This window comes from Lytechinus pictus, chromosome 1 (genome assembly GCF_037042905.1).
Source record: "Lytechinus pictus isolate F3 Inbred chromosome 1, Lp3.0, whole genome shotgun sequence".
Taxonomy (NCBI): domain Eukaryota; kingdom Metazoa; phylum Echinodermata; class Echinoidea; order Temnopleuroida; family Toxopneustidae; genus Lytechinus; species Lytechinus pictus.
In genome coordinates, this window is record NC_087245.1 from 553,643 (window position 1) to 567,829 (window position 14,187).

The 14,187-nt window shown below is 34.0% G+C and overlaps 1 protein-coding gene across 1 annotated transcript; it reads left to right on the forward strand.

The window, feature by feature from the left end:
• The first annotated feature begins 355 nt into the window (after window positions 1–355).
• LOC129253977 (mucin-2-like) lies at window positions 356–10,148 on the forward strand. Its single transcript, XM_064101242.1, has 5 exons — window positions 356–618; window positions 2,469–2,637; window positions 5,631–5,885; window positions 6,165–6,498; window positions 9,164–10,148. Exons 1-5 carry the CDS (start codon window positions 583–585, stop codon window positions 9,306–9,308), a joined length of 939 nt encoding a protein of 312 aa, XP_063957312.1. The 5' UTR covers window positions 356–582; the 3' UTR covers window positions 9,309–10,148.
• The last annotated feature ends 4,039 nt before the right edge of the window (window positions 10,149–14,187 follow it).

A 14,187-nucleotide genomic window follows, 5' to 3' on the forward strand; every position in this document is an offset into this window, starting at 1 on the left:
AGCTTACTTGCTTTGATCAGTGACCTCTCCAAATAGAACTTAGTCTGAATATTAACTGGACACTTAAAGGGGAGCACCCTGATGATAAGTTGGTTTTGATAAATTCAGAAAAAATAGGAAATGGTGAGGTTTTGATGAAAATCCATCAAAGAATAAAAGTCATGATTTATTTTATCGGGGGAGGGGCGATGATAAACACGAATGGCCCTGCAGGTCAACAGTCTGTACTCTAGATGAGAAAAAATAATAAATTACATTCAGGTGTGATAAAAAAAGATACGGGCATGCTCCAGTGAACATCTTTTGTACTATTCAACGTTTGGCTAATGTATAGGCTATACTGGGAAATATTGTCACATCTGTAGTTTCTTTTGAATATGGGAGTTGGTTCACATGATTCATGTACAATGTGTAGAGCAGACAGGGAATTTTAGTTGACATGAATATTAAGGACTTGATCAACGTGAATGTATCTTGCTCTATATAGCTGCAACATTGGAAGAAAAATCGACAGGACTATGATATTTTGGGGTTCGAGATATTTTGATATCGGCTCCCAGGCATCATCCAACCAACATAAATATGAAAAACCGGTCATCAAAGCAAGTTGATTTCAAGGTGAGATTAAGTCAGTATTTTCTATTCACAGGGGGTAGCTCTAGTTGGGTAATTCTGACAACGAAGACTCCAAAGACTCCAAATAGATATTATGATCAAGAGTGTCAAAGTATTATACGCAATATGTCTGATATGGTTGATTTTGTCTCCGCCATATAATTATAGTTTTATCCCCTGAGTTCTTTCTCATTCTGCCAATTTGGTAAATATTGATTTCTATTGATTTTGTAATTTAGTATAGCTTACTTTAAAAGCGTATTATCCTAGGCCCTTCAAAACAAAATATTAGACCAACATGATATTCCTTATTATGTAAATTGTAGATTTTTTTAATTCATATCTTTAAATTAGTTTTTTGATGTTCAATGTATCAGCTTCGTAATCACAATAATGAGCTATTTAATGTAATATTCAATTTCTCTCCCCCCCCCCCCTCTCTCTAATTTTCGTCCTTCTGATATCACCAATTTCCCTCAATCTATTCCCCTTCCCTTTCTCCATGTTCTCTCTTCGTTTACTAAGATTATTTTTTCTTTATCAACTTATATGTTTGCCATATTCATCATTATTGTATGAAATACATTAACATCATTCTTATTATCATTATAGCTCGTAAGTAATTGGCAAGCGATAGAACTTTGACTGTGTCGGCTTCAAAAAAATGGAATGATTGCCACATTCAATTATACAGTCTCCATCACTAGCAATTGATTGATTGAAGGATTTATTTAAAATATCAATTCTCGCAGTCCAAAGACTGAATTGCAATGGTTACAATGTATGTACAAGATAAAATAAATAATACAATTAAACCGATTCGAGAAATAAATAGTAAATGAAATAGTTACATGCATGCACAATTGAAAGTAGTACTTTTTGGAACAATTATTACTGAGAAATAACAGTTTATTCACCGGGAATAACAATGCAATCTAGGAATTATGATATTACTAGACAGTTATTAAAATTGAATATTGTTATACAAGAATGCTTGTATTTTTAAATTGGTTGTTTGTAGATTGATATTGCACAGGTTTAAAACAAAATTGAATGATCTGGGTTAATATATGGTAAAAATAAAATCAAACTAAAGTCATACAATGTCTACTCAAATTGTGATGAAATTGATATCATTCATGATTAAACGTAATTAATTATAAATCGTACTAATTGAGTGATTAAGCAAAATATGCAATTGGGAATATATTAAGTAAAATATTTTAATTGAATATTACAACATTTAATAAAGAATGCTCCTGTATTGAAATTGGTAGATAAATATTGATATTGCACATGATCAAAATACAAAGAAACATAAAATGAATATAAATAAATACCTTATTCACAATTGTGTGAAATTCAATGAATAGTAAAACGACGACATTATTAAAATTCTGAGTACTAAGAAGATCCAATAACACGGAGATAACTGATCTGTCCATTCGATTCACATAAAATGCAAAAAGAAAGAACGACATGGGCCTAGTAAGTAAAATGTTGATTTAGAGTCTTAACCAAGCAATTTTCAGAAAAGCATTTTAAACCATCTTTATTTCGTAATTTGCATATAGTTCTAAGATTATCTCCATTCAACTAATATTGATTGTAAGCGCGCTATGGGCCTAGTGAGAAGAGCGCAGTATTAATCATCATCATCATCATCATCGTTGTCATAACATTTCTATCCTCAATAATTACTATTTTAAAAAAAATGGAGGTTATGTCAAACGTTAGGTGGAATTCTTTTTTCCCCCTAACTCTGGATGGCTATAAAGCTCATAATGCTTTACCGATCGAGACGCTATGCACGAGACATGAACAGAGCCTTTTTTATGTTATTATTTTCACAGGACTATACAGTTGCTGCATTCTTTACCATCGTAACGTGTGTTAGCGTCTTTGCTAACAAACCTGACAATCCATGCATCTCGAACACGACGAACCATAATTGCTCGTGTACGACAAGCCCGCCCTTACTTCCATCACGTCTATCATTTCAGTGTATGAAGTGCTGTCCAGGTAATTGTCTTACTGTGAGAATGAATACATTTTTCACTCATGGACTCGATTTCATATCATCTGTTAATGAAAAAAAACCTACTAAAAGCTGAATTACTTTCAAAGTGATGGATGGACTACAATGGCGTAATTGGCAAAAAAATGAAATTAGTGACAGGTTTCAGCATAGTATACAGATTTCATTTCATAATTTATCTTTACCATTTATTTTCGTTGTTCTTATTTTCTTTCTGTTCAAAGTCCCACATCTGTAACGCCACAAAAGTTAATCCCCTTTCTAGGATTTTTTGAGGGGGGGGGGGGCAACTTGCAGCCAAACGATGTCTATCCTGTTATCAATGCTTGTCTACACATTTAAAATGTTGGGCAACATAATACTGTCCACTGTGTTGGGTAATGTATGTTGGTAAAAAAATATATATTATGGGCAATTATTATCCAATTGAGCAAATTTATTACCCAATTATTAGATTTTATAACCAAATTTGGACAGATTTTAACCATTAGTTGTGTGGAGAGTATGTTGCCCAAGGTTGGTTAAAAGTTGGGCATTTTTGCCCATCTAATTTAGTGTATAAGTTCAGTATTATTACCTCTCCCAATTTTACAGTTTTCTTTATAACATCGATTTTCTTTCTTGAGGATCTAATTAAAGGTGCTATATATTGTTTTTTGTCTTGCCTTTATAATTACCCATATTATAATTGTCATTTTATTTGTCTTCGTGCAATACTTTCACCAGTGTTTCCAGTGCATCGGTTGGTTGGGGCCTTGGGGGAGAGGAACTAGTCTTAATTTGTATTATATTCTATGTAATTTTGTGTGATAATATTTGTATTTTTAAATTTATTTTTTGAAGAGCCGAATAAATAGATAAATAAATGAATAAATAGATAAATAGATAAAGTAATAAATAAATAAATAAATACTATGGAGCGAGCAAACACCCCGTACCATTCCATCACCAAATATACGTCAAAATATGACACACTTTATTGGACATCGATTGCCTTATGAATGCACTATCCACAATCGTGTTGTATTTACTGTAGAACATTCTGGACCGACAAATTCAAATACCCGAGATAAACTTTGTATTAATACTTTTCAATGGTCTAGCATATCGGTGTCCAAAGTGTACCGTAGACATGGTAGATAACAGCTTGACTGATCGTCAAAAATGTGATTAGCAGAACGACTTGCACTCAGTTCAATGGCATAAAGACTTTAAGTCAAAACATTTGTGCGAAACATGTACGAGGGCATTTCCTAAATAGTCGCAAGCGAGCTAAAAATCTGACTTTAACAAAATGAAAATCTAGTTTTCTGACAGATTATAACACACTATATATACAGATTTTGTTTTCTTCAAATTTTACCATTTCCCTTTTTTCTTCTTTTTTTCTTCTCACGGGTGGGGGGGATGCACCCCGTTCTTTCATCTATACAACACTAAGCCAATTAAAACATCTTCATTTCATGCAGTGTTTTGGACATGCATGCATTCACTATTTTCCCTGATTGAGATATGACATTAGCGGATCTCGATTTTTATTTGAACTCAACTCGGTGACTGTCTTCCAAATGACTCCTTTCCTCAGTAATGGTGGTAGTGGCGGTCAGGTGGTAGACGATGAAACGTCTTCTATCCAGTATTGGGACATGGTATAAGCTAGAGTCTGCTAGACATAACTGCCCTTTCACACGGTACCAAATTCGTAATGAGTGAAAATAATTATAATGACGAATTTTTAGCAAACCAAACTAGAATCACTAACGCTAATCCCTAATCACAATCACGAATTCAATTCTACTCCGGATGTGAATTCCAGTTAAGTTTCACTCAAATTACGGTACGAATTTTACGTCTGACAGGTTTGACCTCCAAAACATGGGGGCGCGGAGCTATAACGTGACCTAACGTGACCTTTCAAGCACTTCCGTAGAGTCAAGATTCCCGTGTGAAAAGGCCCTTATAATATCACTCGAGACCATGATTGAACTTTGCCCCATTGGAGCTAGAGATCCACACTTGTCGAGAGATCCAGCGTTTGCAGGGTAGCCTCCTCAGTCGGTGACGTACACTGTATACTCACAGAGGGACATGTAAACACACACAGGGCCTTTTCACACGTGAATCTGATCATTGTAATGATGATTGCTATTCATTAGCGTACCTAAAGGGGGCAGGGGGCAGTCTGCCCCCCCCCCTGACGAGTCGCAACACATGCAAGGGACGTATCCCTGCCCCCTTGACGAGTCAAAACTGTTCCCTGACGAGCCACAAGTGGCCCCTCCTTTTTTCTGGTGCGAAATGTCCTTTACTTGAGGTTGAATACCTTTTTTTTTTTTTTTTTTTTTGCTTGTCAAATTTTTTGGCGGAAGAATTTGCCCCCCCCCCTTTGGAAAATCCTAGGTACACCACTGTTGCTATTGTAATCGTGACTGTTGCGTTCGTGATTCTAATCATGTTCTAGTTTGGTTTCACAAGTGCTAAATATTCGCCATTAGCCTTATTTTTCACTGGAATCATCATGTGGAGCGTCGTGGCCCAGTGGATTAGTCTCCGGACTTTGAAACAGAGGGTCGTGGTTCAAACCCCAGCCATGGCGTAATTTCCTTCAGCAAGGAATTCATCCAGTGTGCTGCACTCGACCCAGGTGAGGTAAATGGGTACCGGCAGGAAGTAATTCCTCAAAAAGCAGTGTGCACCGAATAGGTAGCCTAGCTTAGCCGGGTAATAATAGCAGGGCCCGCTGGGAGAACAGTTTTCGGAACTGAAGTGGCTACCCTGGGTAAATATACCTATATTATATTATTATTCAAATTACGATTTTTTTTTTAACCGTGTGAAAGGGCGGAAAGAAAAAAAAAAAAAGGACAATAACTACAAGGATAAAAAAGAATAAAGTTTGCCGATCTGTGCCCCCCCCCCCCTCTTCCAGTTCTCTTTGATTTCTTCTTTTAAAATATATCGATATTCTGTTAAATAGTGAAGAACTTGTCCGAGTTTGGAGTCACCACCCATTCAGTTTCAGCTAGCTGGTTACCGCCATCCTGTGGGATGTACTCTTTTTATCATGTGACCTGTTCAAATGGATCAGATGTTATAACCCAGGAGACCCTTGATGTTCTGGAGACAATGTTTAATTGTACCAATCTATTGCCTGGAATGTGTGTCAAAATAACAGTCACAACATTGTGTGGTTGTAGTGAGAGTGAATCAAGATCGATCACCAATTGTACAGGTTGGTTGTTCATCAATCGTAATTCATTCATTATAATACGTAAATCAGTTTCTTTAAAAATAATGAACCATGTTTATGTTGTTTATTTCTGTTTCACTGTATCGATCAAGTTTATATGCAATCTCATTTTAAAATGTTAGATTTTTATCTTGTCGAGGAACGTGGACGGATATACAGAGAAGATCATGCAATGCTGACATATCTTATTAAGATTCGTGCCGAAACATAATTGACTCAATTACGACTTCCCATCTCCTTTTGTTTTAATACCATATGCAGCTCCTCCTACTACTCCTTCTCCTCCTACTACTCCTACTCCTCCTACTACTCCTTCTCCTCCTACTACTCCTTCTCCTCCTACTACTCCTACTCCTCCTACTACTCCTTCTCCTCCTACTACTCCTCCTCCTCCTCAACCCTGCAAGTATTTTTGTAAGATGTGTCCAACCATCCAGTGGATGCTAGTCTCTTTACTCTGCTCTAACACGTTTGGTTGGATCTCTGTTGCTCTCATCTATTACTTCAACAAACCCACAAAGACAGATCCTATGACCCCTATGACATACATCCAGAACACTCCAACGGATCATCAAGACATCACTCTAACCCAGAGGTAGGTCAAACCAATCTAATTTTATTTCTTTTGTTTTTTATTATTATTTTTTGCCTTGCATGCAGATAAAATGCTGTATACCCGTACTGAAGAATAAGGGTGGACTGGCAGATACAGCTTACAAGATTTTGCATTGTTTTAAATGAAGAAATAAATACCATAAGACCTACACTTTCGGGGGAAGGTTGGGGGCTCAAACTGGTCCGATTATCTTATTACAAAGGGTCTTGGATGTCCATTTGGAACCGTGTTTTGTATGTTTAAAGAAAAGGGTGTCATTTATTGAGCACATTAGTAACAAAATGAACAACACTTTAATTGAGTTTATAGGCGAGTAGGCCTATATATTTTCATTTGTTCCTTAAACTGGGCTTCATGTAGGCGCTATACAGAAAATCACATATCATAATGTATAATTCATAGGCCCATCTTAATTATGTTCAGGAATTTATCCTTCAAAAGATACCCAAGCTTGAGGATAATTTGACACATAGTCACTCGTTGGTCATCCATGTATACATGGTCACAGAGTATAGGTTCCTGATGATACCCGAACCTTGCTGAACAGAAAAAGAAAAAAAAATCATTTTTTTCCCGTTTGTCTACTTTGTAAATTGTCTATTCGTCTACTGCCGACTCGTCCACTCACCACATGGTCTACCTTCATTTAGTATAATGCAATTCCGTCCATCATCATTTCATCTAACAACCATTTGGTCCAATAACCATTTAGTCAAATCATCCCTTCGTCTAATCACAATTTCTTCTATGACCATTTCGTCTCATAACCAGTTTGTTTAATATCCATTTTATTTACATTTATTTTGCACAATAAACACTAAGGGCACTAAATCCAATTATGATATGGTATTTAAGTCATGCATCGTAGTTACAAAGACTGAATTGCACATGGATATACAAAATATTAAAAATGTACAGTCTCAAAACAGTGGAATTATTTACATAATTAAAAAGTACACATAAGACTGAATGCAAGAAATAACATATACTATAGCGTATTAAACCATACATATATTTACGATAAAGGAGTAATGTAAAACACACCCATAATTAAAACAAAGAAGACGAAAAAGAAGAAAAAGAGAAGGAAGAAGAATAAGAAATGGAAGAAAATAAAAGAAGAAGGCATGGAAGAAGAAGAAGAAGATGGAAAAGAAGAGGAAAAGGAAGAAGATGGAAAAGAAGAAAATGAAAAAGAAAAGAAAAGAAATTTAAAGAAGAATACCAAGAAGATAAAAGATCACATAATATATTGCAAAATGAGAATACAGAGTACTGATATGTAAAAGGTAAAATTTTAAATTGTGCTTTGTGGTTTGGCAATCATGAAAACACAGGGATAAAATTCATTTCATAGAATTGTTATTACATATGTTCGTTCGTAAGTTCGTTTGGAAGTCACTATTCTTGATCAGTAAAATTTAGAAATTAGTTGAATCGTTGCCGGTACAAAGATTGTTTTTCTACATTTGAATCATGTTGCCTGTTTCATTAATCAATTATGGCATATACATTGTTAAAACATCACAGACCGAATTTCAATATGAAAAATAGTTTGACAAACAAAATAAGAAATTAAAATATGGCAAAAATTATAAATGGTATTGCCCTGCAAGATATAAGGACATAATACTAGATAAGTAATCATTAATTTTAAAAAGTGGTAAAAAATGAATTATTATAATTATGTTACATCATTGCTGGTTTAAGAACCTTACCAAATATAGGGTAAGGCGCTCTTTTTACAGCGTTCTGTTCTGCATTTGATTTCACGTATCCTCTTACTGTGTCTCAATTGCCTTAAAGAACTCTCTCTGTCTTTGGGGCAACCAGTCACGGAAGTTACAATACAGATCTAGCGAAGTTCAGGCAAAGTGATTCTCTTCTGTTTCTCATAGAAGTGAGATTACAGGCTTCGAGTGCCTGTTGGTATGATTCATATCTTATTCCTAATATTATAGGGCACACTTTTGGATTGACTCTATTTGAGCCTCCTGGTTTAGAGTCAGTGAAGAATGCCAGATTACACAACAATACTCCAGAACCGGTCTTATGTATGAAATGTAGACTGTAATCAAATCAGGAAGTGGCATGGAGAAACGTTTCAGCATCCATATAGCAGATAGTTTCTTGGCTGCCTTTGATCATGGATCCTGTAGTTGACATGCTCTGTCCATCGAAGATCGCTGCTCAGAACGAAGCCAAGCAATTTCACTTGTTGCTTGTCCGAGATCTCATTATCACGTATCCTAACCTCCGCTGGTGGGAGTTGTCCACAAGTAAATGACACGCTCATGAGTTTACATCAAATTTGGATGGGTTTAGACGCATATTCGATTCCTTACACCATTATTCGAGTGCCGACAACATAGAAGTCCAATTAGACCAAATGGTATATAGACTAAATTGGACCAACTGGTTATGGTGAGTGGACGAATTGGCAATTAGATTATGTGGATAGGGGACGAACTGAGGTAAACCAAAATACGAGTTGGCAATTGGACGAATTGGTATTATACGATTTGGAAATAAACCGTCTACTTAATAGGGTATAAACATGATAAATCTAGAAACGCTTTTCCTTTTTTCCATTTTGAGAATGATTCACAAAAATATACTTATCCGTTTTCTATTCTACCTGTAGGGAAAGTCAACCTTCTTCACGAGGATCTACGCAAGATGAGGACACGAAGATATCGGAGAACCAACCGGTTACTTCTATGTCGTACGATAATCCGTCGTGCCACATCTCATCTGAAGGTCCAACGTTCGACACTGTTCTAATTTGATACAAAGACCAAAACATTGAACTGAGGTCGATGCCATGCTAATACATAACAATGCAATTTCTAGCAGCTTGCAATGATACTCATTTTTTTTTTTGGGGGGGGGGTGCAATGGTATGGCTGAAATTAACAAATTTCATTAGTGGGACATCAAAAAAGGATTATACTTCTAAGTATTTTTCTTTATTTACTATCTAAAAGGATATCTTTTCGCTTGTCACTGTGCTGCCATTATCATGATTTATAAAAGAGATTCTTTAACTAGAGTAGCTTACATAACCATGATAACAGCGATAAGTTGAATTTATACTTTGACGAATGTGTATATCCAGATGTAAAGTAGATTATCTGTTTCCAGTTACTTGGTTTCTATGTCGACGAATAAATATGAATGCTTCCTGACACGCCATTCCTTTCTGAGATATGTTTGGTCCTGATATACTCGACGTTTGGTCAAGTATAATTGTGTTCTTACCGTCTTCAATCTAATAATGTTATTATTGATGATAAAAAATGTGTTGAACACTATTGCTGAAACTAGATTGTTGGCATAATACATCAGACATTAAAAAAAGGCTGATACATAAGTGGAATGCATAAGAGACACATGAATGCATATACTATGAATGCATATTACATGATAACAAACGAAGGATTTTATATACAGCTGACTTGTAATATAGGAGACTGGCATGTACTTCGTGCATAATTTTGATAAAAACAAAAGTGATTGCATGGGAGTTTTCAACTTTTGTTGAGTATAATGTCAACTAAAAGACAACAGTCTTTTTACGAGAATAAACAAGAATAAAATACCTGGTGCCCGTGAAGCTTCCAAACTGATCATCTGTTTCAATTTACCATTTATGCATATGTATTTTTTAATTATATTATCCATCGGTATCCAGGGTTCCTACAGAAATTTGAAAACAGAATTCCATGACTTTTCCATGACTAAATTGCTGCTTTCTATGACTTCCCGTGACGTCCTGATGGGAGTTATGTAGAATTTGAGATGTCCGACAAAACTGGGAAAGATGGAAATCATGAACACCAATTATAATAGCAGAGTATGATCACAGAGTATGCAGAGTTGCGAGACACTACAAACTGGAAAGCTTCCATAGCTAAGAAGTAAATGCAATTCCATGACTTTTCCATGACTTCTCACAAATTTTCAAAATTCCCTGACTTTCTATGACCACAAGTTTTTCCAGGATTTTCCATGACTGTGGGAATCCTGATGTCGATATGATCACAATTTGATAATTATTTGATTATGTATATATTTATATTTTTCTTTATTTACAGACACATTGATTATCTCAAGATTCAGTCTTCTTTTTTTTTAATTGTGTAAAAAAATAAGACTCAAAGGTTTTACACTGCATATTTAATCGGATTTTTAAAAGATACATTTTTACATGAAATGTAAAATTCCAGCTTCTTTATTTATTCACAGTGAAAAGAAGAAAATGAATAATAGTTGGAAGAGAAAATTTCATTGAAGTAAAAAAGTAAAGGAAAAAAGGAGGAGAGAGAAGGAGATTGGGATTACGAAATTGAGGTAAATAAAGGAGAGGGGAGAGAACTGGTGCGGAGAAAAACAGAGAGGGAGGGTTATGAAGAAAAATAAGGAGAAGAAGAAGAGAAAGAAGAAGAATAAAAAGAAGGAAACATAAGAATAGAATGATAAGGAAGAAGAAGGAGGAGAATGAGAGGCAGAAAAGGGAGGATCGAGAAAAGAGATGACGGAGGAGAAGAAAGAACGAGAGAAATATAGGAGGGAAAAGAAAATTAAGATTCTAAATTCATAAAGATAATATGAGAAAAAGTCTGGCTTCGCGGGTAATGAATATATTCTAGAAAAAAACCATGGACAAATAGACGTTGGCTCTTAATTATCTCGTGACAAAGCAATCTGTATTTTTTACAACGCTTAGAACATGGGTGAAAGTTTTGTAGGAGAGATATAATTTTGTTTATAACGAAGGAGTGCATTGAGATTGTCATTAGATATTTTACCTTGTATCAATGAAAAATCCCTCAAATAATAATAATAGGCATTTATATAGCGCCATCTATCTATAAATACTAGTATTCTATTCCGAGGCGCGTTGTTATTATTATTATTACCCCGGCTTTAGCTCGAGCTGCCTTTCAGCGCTCATGCATTCAAGGGATTAGTCCTGCCGGGTACCCATTCACCTCAACTGGGTTGAGTGCAGCGCAATGCGGATACATTTCTTGCTGAAGTTCATATACCACGAGTTTCATTTAATTCAATAATAATGGCTACTTAAAGGAAAAATCCACCCACACCAAATGTTGATTTTGATAAAGGGAGAAATATCAAACAATCTTAACTCTGAAAATCTAATCAAAATCGGATGTAAAATAAGACTATTTCGTTAGTTTGGCAAAACAGTTATTCTAGCACATCCTGCATGGTTGATGTGCAAATGAGGTACCCGATAACGTCACCCATTCACTATTTATTTAGCGTTTTATTATTTTTCTCACAAAAAAAATCAAAGTTGACTGTTTCTTAATTCCTCCCTGTACATTGAGTGTTGTAACATTGAAACTGTTTGAAGATTCTTATATTTTTTTTAATCTGCAAAATGTGAGAAAGTGTATATATTTCAAACAATAAAATACGAAAGTATCATCGACTCTCTCACTTGCATAATCACTGTGTTGTGCATTAATTTAATGTGGAATTAAAAAAAATCAGAGTTTCATAACTTTCTTATTATACATCCTATTTCGATGAAAATTTCAGCGTTTTTTTCTTTTCATTCGAATCAACTTTTTGTGACATCGACTTGATCTTTCAATCAGAGAAGTAAGAGCTAGCTAAGAATAGTTCAAATTCGGTACAGACATTTGTGCATAATGCAGATTCTTAAGGAGACTATACGAGCTGCATGCTTCTACCAAATTTGACACAGAATTTGGAGTCTAGTCTCCACTCTAAAATGACATTGTCAGGTAAAGTGTCAAATTTGCGTATGATCTTGCAGACTACCTTAACCCACATCAAACCACATTACCATGATGTCGGGATTTTAAAACCAAGGAAATAAATACCCCCATCCAGCGAGCTTTATACGGATTTTCGTCAGTTCTATGTCGGGTTTCAACCGATTGGAAGGGGATAATAAATTCCCTTAAAAACACACACACATATATATATTATGTATATATACAATATATATATATATATATACAGTATATATATATATATATATATATTATATATTATATACATGTATATATTTCTGCAGTATAAAAGACTTACTCCCAAATTATATATGGGTGTATTTACAGGCTCAATCATCATTTTAAATTTTATTCATTTATTTGCATCAGATTGAAACTTTGAGTTAATTCAATATATAAGTAAAAATTACCGACGACAGTAAATATAAAAGAAGAATTTACAAAATGCCACATACGTTATGTACAAAAAATATAAAATGCACATAATAAATTAACAAAAATATATAACAAATATACCACGGGACAACCGTAAACTCAAAATGAAATGAAAAAATCACCGTAATGAAAGAATGTTCACGAATTTTCGCCGATAGAGCATTGTCAGGTATCGTAAAGATCTTTATCATAATACCGAAGAGCATTTGAGTGAAACGTACTGTCCAGCTAAATCATAGAGCAATTCTTTCCAACCTTCACGAACTCCTATATACTTTCAGCTATTGCAGTTAATGTAGTCATAATAGTATATCAATCGTAAAAACCTTGTAATATACTAGTGTGTATATATATATATACATATATAGAGAGAAACAAGGTTGTAACTTTCATGCTTTAATCAAACAAACTTTATTGAAGTTCACAAATTTTCGACGAGTACATACCGTCTATATCAAGTGACGGTATGTACTCGTCGAAAATTTGTGGACTTCAATAAATTTTATTGGATTAAAGCATGAAAGTTTCAGCCTTGTTTCTCTTAATATTACTCCAACACGTGGAATATCTACCGAATATACATATATATATATATATATATATATATATATATATATATATATATATATATATATATATAAATAGTCTGCTTCGGCATATGGAATAAAGTAATCACAAAAGGTTTAGTAAATAAATAAATATATATATATATATATATATATATATATATATATATATATATATATATACATATATAGAGAGAAACAAGGTTGTAACTTTCATGCTTTAATCAAACAAACTTTATTGAAGTTCACAAATTTTCGACGAGTACATACCGTCTATATCAAGTGACGGTATGTACTCGTCGAAAATTTGTGGACTTCAATAAATTTTATTGGATTAAAGCATGAAAGTTTCAGCCTTGTTTCTCTTAATATTACTCCAACACGTGGAATATCTACCGAATATACATATATATATATATATATATATATATATATATATATATATATATATATAGAAATAGTCTGCTTCGGCATATGGAATAAAGTAATCACAAAAGGTTTAGTAAATAAATATATATATATATATATATATATATATATATATATATATATATATATATATATATATATATATATATATATATTTATATATATATATATATATTTATATATATATATATATATAAATATATATACATTTCTGAGCTACTATAATAAAACAGTCAAAATGAATTAAAGATCGGTATAATGGTAGATTTCTCATCCAATGGTAACTGGAATCCTTGATATTGATTGAGCATTGCCACATGGTAGTTACTATTAATTAACAGAACCAATCATAGTGATATTCAAAATAACAATGTCCAGTGACAAAGAAATCACTTGTTCACCTTTTCCCTGGTTGGGGAACAGTGGCGTACCTAGGATTTTTCACA

Excerpts from the sequence above, each read along its gene's own strand:
- LOC129253977 (XM_064101242.1), top strand. The coding sequence starts at position 583 with ATGAAAAACCGGTCATCAAAGCAAGTTGATTTCAAG. Across the intron at positions 2,638-5,630 it reads GTGTATGAAGTGCTGTCCAG|TGAAGAACTTGTCCGAGTTT; the intron begins GTAATTGTCTTA and ends TCTGTTAAATAG. Across the intron at positions 6,499-9,163 it reads GACATCACTCTAACCCAGAG|GGAAAGTCAACCTTCTTCAC; the intron begins GTAGGTCAAACC and ends TTCTACCTGTAG.